This window comes from Ictidomys tridecemlineatus, chromosome 7 (assembly GCF_052094955.1).
Source record: "Ictidomys tridecemlineatus isolate mIctTri1 chromosome 7, mIctTri1.hap1, whole genome shotgun sequence".
In the NCBI taxonomy this organism is placed as follows: Eukaryota; Metazoa; Chordata; class Mammalia; order Rodentia; family Sciuridae; genus Ictidomys; species Ictidomys tridecemlineatus.
The window spans coordinates 45,461,261-45,476,869 of record NC_135483.1 but is presented as its reverse complement, the minus strand read 5'-3'; the positions used below and the strand labels follow the sequence as shown (position 1 = coordinate 45,476,869).

Sequence of the window (15,609 nt, the reverse complement as noted above, 5' to 3'; positions counted from 1 at the left end):
ACTTACATAATGTATGTATTTATGGATCTTATTTTATTTACTTTCAGTGAATAAAATGACTTCTGAAGGTGGGCATGCTGGTGCATGCCTGTAATCCCAGTGACTCAGGAGGCTAAGGCAGGAGGATTAAAGTTCAAAGCCAGCCTTAGCAACTTGGCAAGGCCCTAAGCAAGTTGGTGAGAATCTGTTTCAAAATAAAAAGGACTGAGGATGTTGCTTACTGGTTAAGAACTCTGGATTCAAACTTCTGGTACTAAAATGAAAAAAAAAAAAAGTAGACTTCCAAATTACATAATACTACAATGTCACTTTAGAATAATACTTTCTGGCAACTACATGTTCATTTATTTCTTTTGCATTATTTTACCACTCATCATCTTCTGAGATGGTGAAAGAATGTATAATATCTAGGCTGGATCTATCTACCTGGTCTTCTACCTCTTGTTTTATTCATAGCTTTCACATCATCATCTTTTTGGGAAATGGCTTATAGCAAAAACTTCCACAAGTTTTCTTTTTATGGTCCATAGAAAATTGTTTATGAGGGTTGTTTCCAATATTATTTTTCTGGCTCACTCGATAACATATTTTCAGTATAGATTCTTCTTTTGCATTTTCAAGTAGATGTACCCTTTATCAAATTCTTTGTTATCATTTTAATGGAACCATTCTGTTAGTACTACCTACCTAACCTTGGGCAAGTTAACAAACTTTTAGTGCCTAAATTTATTTACAAATTGAACTGATCATATTACCTACTTGTAAACTTTTACAAAAAAATAAGTGAGTTAATATATAAAAGCTAATTTGGAATAGTATCTGGGACATATTAAATGCACAAGTAATTTAGGCCATTAATATTACTTTTTGTTTTCTTCTTCAGGCATCTTTGATTAAAAATAATCAGTATTTTTGAATTACATATTTTATTTTATATGCTAGCCTTTTCAACTAAAACCTGGAAAGTAGGGTGATATCTCATTGTCTTAAGTTGATTTCCATTGGTTAAAATACATGCAACAGGGTGGAAACTCCTCTTGCCCACCATTTTGTCTTCTGATACATTACACCACTGTTAAAAAAAAAAAGAAAAAAAGAAAAAAGAAAAAGAAAAAATAAGCATTGTGGTTTACAAGATTGATTTCTCCTCCCATTCTAAATGGGGAGAAAGGTTTTGTTGTCACATTTGTTGTCAAATTAAGAAGAAGGTGACAAATTAAATGTAAGGACAAGAGTATATAAATCTGTTTAAACTGAATAGAATTTGCTAAAATGAAAAGATGCATGATTTTATACTGATGTGGCTGTTATTGTGGCAAAAAATGAACAAAGTTAAGGTAGAAATTTCTTAATGGTCTTAGATAATTTAAATAATGTAAAACTAGCAGATTTTAAAATTCAAGCCAATTGAATTATTTCAAAAGCTTAAAAATATTGTTTATATTCATAAAAATGGCTAAATTTTAAACATTTAATTTTGTTTTGTTGATGACAATCCAGATTTAAGGAAAAAGAACCTATTTAAAAATGAATTTGAAGGAAATTTCCTACACAACTATAGAAGAACAGAAATAACAGAAATTAAGTAATCATTAATAGGTCAAAATTCAAATGAAAGCTGATTATGATTAAGCAACTTACCTATAGAGTTGTATGTAAAATCCAAGTAATATTGCTTATCTCCTGACATACTGGTGTAGAAGTCACTTACTAGCTATTTATTTAATCCACTGCCTTTCTCCAGTGTTCCTTGTGATTAGGTATGGCGATGGGGTTGAAATTTAGTTAGTGGAAATTGAGCAGAAATGTTATAGACACCACTTGCAGGATGGACACATAAAACCTTGGGCACACTTATCTCATTTCTCTTAACTGCTGCCTGAATGTTGACATCTGAGGCAAGCTTGGATGTCATGTATTAATTATGGCTAAAACCCCATTCTATGGGAGAGAGCCGCTCTCTCCCATCAAATGCACAAGAAATTAAATTCTACCTTGTTAAAAGTCATGGGCATTTCTCTTTTACATTTATTAATATCTATATTATGGGCTTTTAATGTTCATGATCTATCTATATATCTTATTAATACTGGAATAATGAAATAGTTTTTGTGAGTGTGACTACATCAATTCGCAGGCTGTTCTCTAATTGCACACAACTTGATACTGCAAAATGATCAAATGAAGCTACATAATGGAACGATTTCAAAAGAGTTCAGACTATCAAACTTGAAGTCAGTAGTCTAGTGAAATAAAATAAACTTTGTGAAATAAAGATCATTCCAGGAAGATTTTAAAACAAACAACACATGGTTTTAAAAACAAACAAGTAAAAAAACACTGCCATGAAGGTGAAAGCCAAATTTCTTTGAGAAAGAGAGAGTTTCCAAGATTTGATAAAAAATGCTAAGAACTATGCAGTAGAGAGATCATTTTAGAAATTAAAATATCAGTAAGTTTGCCTGTTTAAGGACAGGTTAAGACCTTGACTGCTTAGTCATATGGAGTCCTTCCCTTATCTTCAAAAACCACAGGATAAATAGCTCTAGATTATTCCCTCAGACTGTGTTGCTGGCTGACAGACATCTTCATAATAACCAGTTGGCATCTATCTCCTTTCCTCAAAGACAAAAAAACCTGTACCTCTGAGACATGTCATATAGCCATAGCAGCTCTAACATGAACAGAAAGTGTGGGGAGGTATCAGACAGCTGCCAAATATCTGGGTTTACATAGGGTATGTACTTTCTATACTAGTGTACCCAAGATTACATCTTTCTTACAGAGTGTTAACTCTCCATTGTTGGCATAAGTCAGGTCCACTGACTCAAGAATCACATCATGAAAATCCTTTGAGTATTCATGAGTGAGTGGGATGGGATGAAATAATAATTTCACATTGAAAAACAGAATAGATTTAAGAGTTTTGATGTCTCAGGTGACATTTTTATCATTATTAATCTCTCCTTATATTTTTGGACAGCCTGCCACAAGAGTGCTATACCCTTGACTTTAGGCTATGAACTTTCAAAACAGTAAATAGTCATTGTATTGCATTATTTCTGTTAGCAGAATTGCAACTGCAATGGTAAATAGGACATTATTTAGATATTATTCTATCCCAAGTTTTATGTATCATTATAATAGGTGTTTTTTTTTTGTTCAGAGATGATAAATTTGAAATCTCATTACTTCTTATATATTTGTCTATTTAGAAATAGCTTTGTGGGGGCTGGGGTTGTGGCTCAGAGGTAGAGTGCTTGCCTAGCATGCATGAGGCATTGGGTTCGATCCCCAGTACCACATAAACAATTAAATAAACAAAATAAAGGTATTTTTTTTAAAAAAAGAAATAGCTTTGTGATAGGTTTGTGCTTGTATTTATAATTCCACTTAAACTTTATATCATAGCCAAGGAAACTATAAGCTAATGTAATCCAAAATAAAGTTTAACATTCTAGAGTTAAAATTTCCAAACTACTGTCAATATATTATTTTCAAAAACCCTATCATGATAAATATTTTCTTTTGAATTACTCTGGATTTATTTTACTTATTCAGTAAACAAAAATTAAAAACTCAATAAAAATAAATAAATTAAAAAATAGAAAAATGGCATAATTTTTTTAAGGATGTATGTGTGTGAAAGAGACAATGAGTATGTGTATGTGTGTGAGACAGAGAGGGAGAATGTGGATATTTATTTTAATTTACTTAATGGCCTTCAGCTTGAGTTTTCAAAAAATATCATGACTATAAGCAAACTGATAGGAAAGTAGATAACAATGAATTAAGGGTTACTGGCAACCTAAGACACCGTTTATCTCTTTTGAGGTAGACAGAATTCAAATTGCCTTCATTAGCTGAGCAATATGCTGTGGAAAATAAGCTGGGTACTTATCAAAAGGCTTTTTCATTTGCATTTTCACTAAATAACCAAGCTGCTCTGTTTTCTCCTTGCTCAAGAGCTGTAAATAGGATAGGAAGAAAATAATTCAGGTAAGTAAGCCAGGGGCATTCCAGGACTAGATTAAAGAAAAACAAAAGTTTATTGATGAAGATGTGAAAATTTTGTCTTGTATTATTTGTGATACAATAGTCTCACATGCAGTTTGGATCTAGTATATATAAAGGCATGAATTCTCCCCACATTCCCCAGTACCACAAGCAAAGCTAGAGGCTGTTCTTTTGATAAATGATCAATACTTTAGCCTGACACTACCCTGGCTGCCCTGCTGTTTCTGGTTAAGAGTTTGAATTTCAATTAAGCAGTAAATCTGTATGGAATTACATTTCCTACAGTCAATTAACATCTCACTAATCCCTTGCAATTCTGAAACATTATTATTTTGTACAGTTCTTTCCTTTAGGCACATTCACAAGGCGAAACATTCTTATTTGAGTGCTAAAGACATATTTTCCTCCAAATGAAAAACCAAGTATCAAACAACTGTTTTAAGTTTTTAGTCATGTGCCTGTATGTGCAGAGAATGTTCTATCATCTCCACAGTATAAGTTAGGAAGCAAACAGATAAACCAGTGGATTCTCTCAGTGACAAGTGACTTAAAGTGATTGCACACCTACAGGCCACAAGATTTTTTTCCTATATTATATTTTTTTCCTATATACCCATTCCTTGAAAAACAATATGCAAAACAAAAAACATTCACAGCAATGATCATACTCAAATGAGTGTAAACATTTCCATTTCATATGTCATCAAATCCCCTTACCGAGTTTTTCTTAAAAACTTTTGTCTATTTTTAAAAAGTGCTGGTTGATGCTTTAAAAGCTCATTAATAGAGCACACACCTAAGAATTATTACCGCCCTTCTTTGTCAAGGATTTCAGCATACTAAGACAAAATATTGGCAATTTGATAGTTTTCTCCTTCGTATAAGATTTTAATACACTTTAATTTATGAGGCCAAAAAGCCAAATTAACACAACTTCAAGACTACAGATTTTAAAGTTTCAGCATAAAGAAGTGATACGTATTTAAGGAGCTAGAAATATTTAATCTTATTTAAACTTTACACAATGTGTACATGTATGGAAATGTTACATGTTGTCCTGAAGTATATATAGTTATTATTTTAAACATTAATTTAAATTTTAAAAATAATGTGACTTTAATAATTGGATATATAATTGCAACAAAAGATTATTTTCTGTTTTCAGAACTTCAAGACCATTATTCCCCTGGAAGCAAACATACTTTTGCCTGTGCCAACAAAATTCTCCCATTAGAAGTACCACTCTTTTTAATAATTTAGAGTGCAAAAACAAAATGCTAACAATTGACTTGAAGTCTGAGTGATTTCATTGGGATGATTGTGTGACTTTGATAAAAATAAAAGAAAATTTCATTTTAAGTGATATCAGAATCAAACTTTTTTTTTAGTTTTTTTTCTTCTTTTTTTTCTTATTTCTTACATACATCACAAAGAATCAAACAAAGAATCAGATATTGTATTATTAGATGCTTAGATATAGTTTAAATAGTCCTGCATAGAAAGAGCTTCCACTCACATTTCTTCATAGCCTGCAATTTAAACTACATGGTAAGAATAAGAAAATACACATCAGACAGAGGCTTTTTGAACTGATGGCTATTTAGCCAGCTTTTAAACATTAATCTGCTTGACTCCAAGGTTTTTGGCTTTTCATTCCACTAAACTTGAAATCTCCTGATAAATCTGTCTCTGTCTTTTAAATAAAAAGTTTTGAAAAATTTAAATATAATTTATTTTGGAAAACAAGAACAGTTGTGTTTTCTTTGAAAACTGATTGCTACTTTAACTCAACCTCATTCTATCCATTACATGTTTGAACCCTGGGTGTCCTAAATGTGCGAAGCTATTACAATAATCCAGCTAACTAAACCTTCTAATGCATTAACAAAGCTTCATTTCATGACTAGGCTTAACTCATCAGGAGGAATTAAGAGTTTTATTAGCTGATTAGTTGTCATCAAAGCTATGCATTCTTGTAGAAAGAACAACATTCTACAATAGAGAGGAGGGAAAATATTTAAGTCTTAAAAGAATTAGGCACATGGATGCTTAGGAATTATATAAGTCTAAGATGCTATAATTGAATGTTAAAAAATCAGAATCAAAATATGCATTTTTGTCTAGAAACACGTGTCTTGTATTCAAGTAACTATCATGTTAGTTGTTTTATCATGAAGTTGTTTTTAAATTTATAGTATTTACAAATACAGTGTAAGTTTTTAATCTTTAACCAAAAGAACATATGAATAACTATATTATCTACTGACTCATACCAATTCTTGTTCTAAAACATAACAAGCCTTACATCTTGCTTTATAACTTTAAAGGAAAATTTAGAATCAATGCCTTATGCTCGTAAATTAGTAAATCCATGGGGCATTCTAAAAATAAAAACAAGTCTATTTACACTGCAAAGAAAGTATAAACTTACCATCATGATTAGGATTTCCTAGTGTCCATGGCTCATCTGAATCAAAATGAGTATCTCCTCCAATTCCTGGTCCAGGGAAATAGGCATGTGCCAAAAATCCTCCCTCCCCATCAAAGGGAGAACTGTCTCCATGAAAACCAGATGCAAATATAATGGTTATATCCACATCACGTTTGCCATTTTCTAATTCACTGTAGGGAACTTCTTCAAATGTCAGAGGAGTTACATTCTGCCACACATCAAAGGCACGGCGAATAGCCTTACGGGTCTCAGGGTCTCCTACTTTAGGAGTTACGTTCTTTATGCTGAAAGTTAGAAAAGACAATAATTAGCTCGGCTCTACTATGTCAATCTTATTTCAGATTTAGATCATACCTCAGTAAAATGTAAAGGAAAAAACTAATAATATTAAATTAAAATGAAATTTATATATTCTTCTTGTCTTCATAGCTAGTTTTTACTCTCTTGGGATCATTTAATTGTCAGTAGTATAGTGTTTAATTATCAATATTATCAGTGAGAAGATCTTTGCAGAATGGTTAAATAGTTAACAGTCAATTTGCCTCCTGGAGAATAATGCAGGAAGGGAGATCTGCCAAACAATCAAACATGTACAATGGGTTCAATTTAAAATAAAAATTTCAATTTCTTCATGTTTTTAATTATTTAGAGGTACATCATTGTATCTGCACACATCAATTTCAAATATTGTACTCATGCTTTTCTTTATTTATGAACACTAATTCAACAGACATAATCACTTCTTAAGTTTTAAACAAAAGATTATAATTTCTGATACACTATTATTTTAACTTTTCTAATTAAAAATGAACCGAGTAATCATATATGAATTTAAAGAAACAAATCAGACTATTTAGTTTGTTCTTATGCTAACACAAACAATGAAATATTATCAATATTATTCTTGGTTATGTTTATACTAATCAGATATTTATTTTTTCTAGATAATTTGTTTTTTTCTAACTGAAACATAAATGAAACTAATATGTATGTATATGTGTGTATATATGCATAAAATAGATATGCATACATATATGTATATAAATATATATTTATGCATATAAATATATGTATGTATAGATTTATATAAATGTATATATTTATATAAGTATATTTATATATTTATATAATATATCGTTTTATGGTTTGGATATGAGGTATCCCCCAAAGCTCATGTGTGAGACTATGCAAAAAGGTTTAGAAGAGAAATGATTGGATTGTGAGAGTCTTAACCCAATGAGTGATGGAAATCTACTGTGTGGTAACTGAAGTGGTAGGGTGTGGCTGGAGGAGGCGGCTTTGGGATACGTATTTGTAGCTGGCAAGTGGAGACACTCTCTCTGCTTCCTGTTCACCATGATGTGAGCTGCTTGCCTCTGCTACACTCTTACAATGTGATGTTCAGCCTCACCTTGAGCCCCAGAAAATGGAGCTAGCCTTCTATGGACTAAGACCTCTGAAACCATGAGCCCTCAAAGTTTTCCTCCTCTATAGTTCTGGTCTGATCCTTTAGTCACAGAAATGAAAAAGCTTTCTCTCTCTCTCTCTCTCTCTCTCTCTCTGTGTGTGTGTGTGTGTGTGTGTGTGTCTCTCTCTCTCTCTCTCTATCTCTCTCTCTCTCCCTCATAAATATATATATTTTATTCTCCTCTGAGGATTGAACCCAGGGGTGCTTTACCACTGAGCCACATCCCCAGTCTTTTTTTATTTTTTCATTTTGAGATAGGATCTCACTAAGTTGCTTAGGGTTCTAACTGAATTGTTCAGGCTGGTCTTGAACTAGTGATCCTCCTGCCTCAGCCTCCCAAGTCACTGGGATCACAGGTATGTGCCACTGTGCCTGGCTAATATGTGTGTGTGTGTGTGTGTGTGTGTGTGTGTGTGTATGTATTTATTTAGTAATTTTTTTTACAGTACTGGGATTGAACCCAGGGCCTTGTGCAGGCAAGGCAAGCATTCTATCAACTGAGCTATATCCCTAGCCCTAGTCTATATATTTTTAATGTTGCAGTACAATAAACCCTCGACATGAATGTACAACACACTGGGTAAATTCCACAGGAGTGATAAGTGAGTTTCAAACCCTTTCAAACAATAATGTCTTCCAAATATGAATTTATACTAAGAAAATATTTTAGTAAAAAAAGACTATAATGTTCAAGAACTGGAAGCTAGTGATGGAGTGATAGTCAAATTACAGTGTCTCTAATGTATGTCATTGTACATATAGAACTCAAAATTATTTTGCTTTTAAAATTTATTCATCAGCATATAAAACCTTTTAGCCAGGTGTGGTGATGCATGCTTGTAATCCCAAGGGGTTGGGAGGCTGAGGCAGGAGTTCAAAGCCAGCCTCAGCAATAGTGAGGTGTTAAGCAACTCAGTGAGACCCTGTCTCTAAATAAAATACAAAATAGGGCTGGGGATGAGGCTCAGAGGTCAATTGCCCCTGAGTTTAATCCCTGGTACCTCCTCTCCCCTGTCAAAAAAAGTAAAAAAATTTAATATATACTTTCCAGTGGCAAAGAATAATATGGAGACGATATTCAACCCAATTGTAACCATGTCCAGATAACTACAATGGCAGTCAAGAGTTATGCTAAAGTAATAATTGTATTATTTGAGCATTCACTATAAGCCAGGCAAGCACATTACAAAGTCTAATTATATTCCTGGAACAACCCAATGAGATGGGCTTTTATACCTATCTTACAAAAAAGGAAGTTAAGGTTTACAGGAATCTAGAGAAATTTTTCTAAGTGTCAGATCTGGAGAGCTCTAAAAAGCTTCGTCCTAAGCATTGTCAGAATCCATTGTCTTGAATTCTATTGCTAGTTCTTTATATGAAAAGTAAGGTTTCCAATGACTAATTAATGGTCACTATTATTCATTATATACAAGAAAAAAAAGCAGCAATCCATGTAGAAATGGAATGAAGGAGAGGAGTGCTACAGAAAGAAATGGTAAGTGGAAGGTCTTCAAGTGGAGATAATCTTAGTAATTCAAATGATAGCATGGTACCTGGTATAGGTTAGAAAGCGGGTGGGGTGAGGGTCAGGACATAGCTCTGAGTCACTGCAGCATTACGAGCATCTTATTCTTCAAATAGATAACTTGAGCCATGATGTAGAAAATATATTAAAGCAGAACAGAAGTTGAAACAGGAAGACCCATTGGGAACTATTGTAATTACAAGTCTAGGTGCTTTGGACCAGTGGTAGTAGAAGAGACACTGAGATGTAGTTGTATTTTGAATGTGCTTTGATGATAAACCCACTATAACTTATGATTAGTCATAAGCTGTGAGAGAAAAGGAAGAGCTGAGGAAGGCACCACAAATTTTTTACCCCAGCCAAGCCATGAACAGAGTAAAATAATTCATGCCTTCTCAGGGAGAAAGGTAGGCAGTGTTCTGTTGTTATTTTGTTAGTTGGATTTAATTCTGTGTCCTACTCAGTATTGTGCTCTGAGTTATATTTTGAGAAAGAATGAACATCTACATTGAGCACTACAGACCTATGTCCAGCTTGGTCTCTAAATTTCCTGTTTTGTGGGTGAAGAGGTACGCAGAATAATGTTGGAACTCTGAATACTGACTTACCATATAATAGGTACTGGCCTAGATGCTAGAATCTTCTGTTACAGTGCTCACATATTTTAGTGACAAGAGATAGACAGTGAAAAGAACATAAAACAGTGATAATTTCAGATGGCAACATGAGGGGTGGGAAGGTGAAGAGAAGAGATTATAAAAATTATTTCAATGACAGGAGGAATGAAAAGAAACCCAGTACTGAGTTTCCCACCAGAAGGAACAATAAGCAGGTCAAGCAAACTGGGTCAGTTCAAGGCATGTGCCTGCTGAGTGAGTTGAGGTAAAATGAACATGACAGACAATGATACAAAATGAGAGAGGACTGGCGGGAATTGGATTGCATTCTGTGAAGGGGGAAGCCACTGCAGAATTTTAAGCACAGAAGTTCCTTGATATTATTCCAGTCACAAATATGGAAAATGGAGAAGGGGACAAGAATGGAAATAATAAAACATTTCAGAGGTCACACAAGAGAAGATAGAAATGTGGATAAGGATGGTAGCCATGGAGACAAACAGGACTGGTTTTACTATATTTCCTAATTAATTATACTTTACTATATTTTCTAAATAATTATACTTTACTATATTTTCAAAGAGAACTGTTAATGTGGATTGGTGATGAATTCCATGTGAAAAAGAGAAATTAATTGTTTACTTCAAGTAATAAATAATAATACAAATAGGAAAAATAAAATTATCAGTAGGACTTATATACAAGTACACAATGATTCTGAGAAAACAAAGCAAAAATACAGTAAAGGGTAATGAATGTGGAGCACTGTCTGGATTTGAAAAATACATCCTTGCATTTTTTTGAAGCTATGTACTAATGAACTTCCAAAATACTTCAACACAATACATGTGGTGTCATTAATAAATATAAGACATACAAACATGCTTCAGAATCAGAGCTCAAGTTCTGAAACTGGTGTAAATAAAAATAGGAGTTTAGAAACTTTTATGCCATTGAGAGGTATATTTTGTATTTACTAATATCTAAAATAAAAAGTGCACAGAGAGATCATGTGTAATAAGAGTAAAATAGACTGATATTCTGAACAATTCTAATAAGGAATGAGCAAAAGATTAAATATACTAACAAAAAAGAAATGCTATAAAATAAATATAATGAAAGTTTATTCTGAAAAACTTAACAAAGCTAAATTAATTTTAAAATATTTTACTTGCTTTTTCTTCTTTTTGATAAAGTTAATATACTTCTTAAGACAATGGGTTTATTTTTCTCAAGTCTGTATCTGGTTATTTCATTATTCTATTTCAATGATTCTTTCAAACTTCAATTTTAATACATTTTGGAAATTTAACCTAAAAAGTTGATAATAGTTATCTTTCATATTAGATCACACTTTATACAATTTTACATAATATTGATGAAGGGAAAAGTTCTAGATGTTACTCATCAGAATACTGGTACTGGCAAAAAAGTATGTCATTTAGCTGACAATAGGTCACTGCAAAAAGTTAGAATTTTCTAGTTTTAACATCATGAGATCCATACCAGAATAAAAATTCTACATATTTAAGACTATTGATCCTTCCATTTTTTGATATACTGATAAATCTCTTTCAAAGTTACATTACTGTTTTATCTCTAATAGAGAAAACAAGAAAAAATAGCTACATACCTTTGCAATAAAACTATTATTCTTGTGTCAAAATTATTTTTATATGAAGAAAGTTAAATAGCATTTACAATTAAATAGAAAATTATTTATTTGGAACAGCTCACTAATATTTTATGCAAAATTATTATCAACTAAAGAAAATCTACTGTATAGGAAAATAGACATTTGCTGAGAATATAAACTAGATAAATAACATGGTTGAATTATGGGAATATATAGAGAATTATTATAATGTTCTATCATGATAAACTGAAAAAACTAATTTACTTTTATTAGTATTATTTTTGTATAGTCATAGCTTCACAACATTTTTATGTAACAGAAATTGTCACGGAATGTAAATTAAACATGTAATCCCTCCAACAAAACTTACATTAAATAATTGGTTATTTCTCAAGTTGCTGGCTTTCTAGACAAGACAGATTTAAGTACATATACCTTGGGTCTAATTTAAAAAGGGTCCCTTTCTCAGTTTATTATGTGTCTCCCGGACACATGAGTTGAGTTCTCTTTGAAGTCAACAGGATCATCAAACTCAGTGTGCTTTTTGAGTTCAGAGGGAATGATGAAAACATTTCATCTAATAAACTGATTATTCTTTAGCAACTTCTGAGTATCTTTGCTGTGTATAAATTATTAAAGTAAAATAACTTCTAGTGTGCTTTCAGTTGTCATAGAGGCATTCATTTAAAATCAAGAGTAGCTAAAGGATGACTATTCTGTGAAAATCAAAACTAATCAATATAACATATCATAGCATTACATGAATAAATATACTATGATTTTAAAAATAGGCTCACCTAGCAATTTAGGTTCCTGTCCCAATACCCCTCCACTACATAATATTTTGAAATCTAGAACTCTGAAAAAATTACTCTATTTTATACAGTATTCATCAAATTTGGGAAATAAAATCTCTTTAATAAAATTGGTAATCAATAAGTTTCTATTATTTTGTGAAAAAGCTTAAGCAAAACCTACTTAGAATTTATTCAGCAACTAACTTTAACTATTATAAAAATGGCCTCTAATTTACTTGAAAAATGAATATAAATTTCTTAATTTAAATGCCACGAATGATGAGGAAGATTGATATGATGGTTAATTTTCCAATAATTTAAAATATTATATTTTCTAAAGGACTATAAGCATTTTGAGAATAACTGGAAATCTCCCCTCTAAATATTCTTTCTATCATGTTGGCAAACTTTAGCTTTAATCTTGAACTGTTCCTCATGTGACTACATTCAGGGCCCTTTACCATTTTGGTTTATTTAGAAGTGTACTTTGATTTGCCAAGAAGCAATAAAAAATGTGTTTGCCATAAGACATATGTATATATTCTCTATACATCATGATAGGTGTGGGGAGCTGGCTGCTCAGAGTCACTCCATGATATATTCAGAACAGCAGTTTTCAGGTTTGCCTAAACCCAGTTACTCCATTTTGTAAAGCATTAGTTGGCCATAAACTACTAGTGTACAAGTGCCAAGGTAGAATTACTCCACACCTTATTTGTAAAAATAAGCAATCACCATCTGTCCAGCAGAAGCATGAAGCACAAACTCATAAAAAAAAAAAAAAAACAACTTTTATGTGCCAAGTTATCAAACTAAGTCAAAGAGTCCCTGGTCACATAAACATCCCAAATCATACAAGGAACACCAGACTTGGCAGTTTGCTAATCCCACTGGACATTACCCCCTTACCTAAGATCTATAAAAGGAGAATCCTCCCATGACTGGACACAGTGGCACTTTGACCCAGTCACCTAGTCACACATCGGAAGCCTAACCCAGAAAAATCATCAAAAATTCAGAGATGACAAATCTCTGAATCTCTGTCCCTGGGCTTCAGCAGAGTGCAGTTTCTCATGCCTATGATGACAGACACATGGCGATCTTCCAAGGTGACACCTCAAGCTGACACTTCAAGGTCACACTCTCAAACTGAAAATGCCATCCCTTTGGACCCTATGCTTAGAAAATTCCATGTAACTGGTGAGTTAAAATCCTTATCTGATCACTTATGGTGGTTCAAAATCTGCATCCCTTTCTCTCTGCCTGTGCTCTGATCTCAGCAATCTGTAATTCTGCAGCTGCATTAACCCTTTCTTAGTCTTTCTATTATATATGCATGTGCGCATGCACACACACACAATGATGTGTATATATCATTGTGTGAAGTGTAATTTGTATGTTACAGATATTAGAAATTAAGACTGGAATAAAACCACTTGTGTTTGTCTGGCTTATGACTACCGGGTGACTTTTGAGTATTTGGTAAAGTGCCACACCTAAAAGTAGTGTAGACTGTGAAGGTATTGTTATTAAATAAATCCTGAAACTACGGAAAGACACAAATGTGTTGGCCTATGTTGATGGCATGGCTTTCTCATGACAAAAGGTGTGGTCAACAAACCAAACAGAGAAATTAGCATCAGTAACAATTTGCTGTCTATCAATATTATCAATGTACTCTTGCAATTTTAGCTTTTTCAGAGTCACAATATGCCATTGGTTTATAATGAGTTTGTTATCAAGTAAAAACTAGATCTACCTCCAAATCTTTTCTGCACCCTGTAATGGAAAACTTCAGTTGTCCTTTCCATGAATAATTATATTTTGGGCACGAATGTCAGATTTTGTATTTATATTTCTAAATATAGTAAGTAAATAGTGGCAAATGTTTTCATAGTACTTATACATCAGGCAAGTTCTCAATATGTTTTAAATGTTAACTTTAAAATGAAATGTTCTTAACTCTCATTCTTGACTTTCTATATTCCTGTTAAAATATACTCAAGTATTTCTGTGACTTGTCCAATAAATTAAAAGGAACACTGATGAGAATTGGCATTTACTATCTACAATGTTTCAAACACTGTGCCAATTTATTATTTTTTCCATTACATTACTTGTTTTTCCCCAAGCCTTGTGAGGTAAGTATTGTTACAATTCTCACTTACATGTAGGGAAAAGGAGACTTAGATATAAGGAACTCAATTATGGTTTCATGAGTAGTGAGCTTCAGACTCAGGATTAAAATCCAGGTCTTTGTTACTTTAAAAAAGGGTTCAGCCACATGCTGTCCTTATGTAGAACCTTAGAGATTCCAGGGACAAATACCTAATTATTTCAATGTACACAACTGTTTGAGGCTATTGTCAGTACAGAAACCAAGCTAAAGTGAAATTATTATAATCAATTCTAAATATAACAGCTCTTATCCCTCCCTCCCTCCATTCTTTATTCCTTCCTTCCTTTCTTTAAAAGAAGATGTATGGTCAGTATCATAGGATTCAGAGATACTGAATAGGGTGCACTCTCAAGAGAATGGAAATCAACCAAAAAGGCCACTTTCTGAAATGGAAACGATGAGTATTGATACACGGAATTATCTAAGCTTATGGTACTTATCAATTCTTTCTTTTGAATGTGGTTGGAGTGTAAAATGAATTCTATTGTTTTCTATATGGATAACCAATGGTCACAGTAATTTTCTAAATGAAATAGCCCATCTTTTCCATCTGATCTAATAAATCTACCCTGGCATAAATAAATTTTGCTGATATGTGTAAGTCTGTTTTTCTAATCATTTGCTTGTGCTACTGGCCTATTTGTCTATCTCTGAGATTATGCCATGTAATTAGTATTCTTAATTGGTATTGATTTGAAATAAGTCCTCATATCTACTACGTGAAAGCACCTTGATGCTTTCCTTGGCATTCATTCTTCCTCAAGATATTTTTGATTCACTGTGTTCCATTATGCCCCAAAATGCTGGTGGAGTTTTGGTTTGGATTAAAATGCATTTGTGGAAAACCTAAACCTTCACCATATTTGCTTTTTCTATTGAGAGTAAAATATTCCTCTACATTTATTTTTAGGCCTTTTG

The 15,609-nt window shown here is 32.6% G+C and overlaps 1 protein-coding gene across 1 annotated transcript in view; it reads right to left on the bottom strand.

Moving 5' to 3' along the window:
- Mmp16 (matrix metallopeptidase 16) overlaps nucleotides 1-15,609 on the bottom strand; it is a 257,943-nt gene that overhangs the window by 111,899 nt on the left and 130,435 nt on the right. Inside the window, exon 4 of the mRNA XM_005328635.4 lies at nucleotides 6,449-6,753. Coding sequence (XP_005328692.1) covers nucleotides 6,449-6,753 — 305 coding nt within the window. The remainder of the gene's footprint in view (nucleotides 1-6,448; nucleotides 6,754-15,609) is intronic.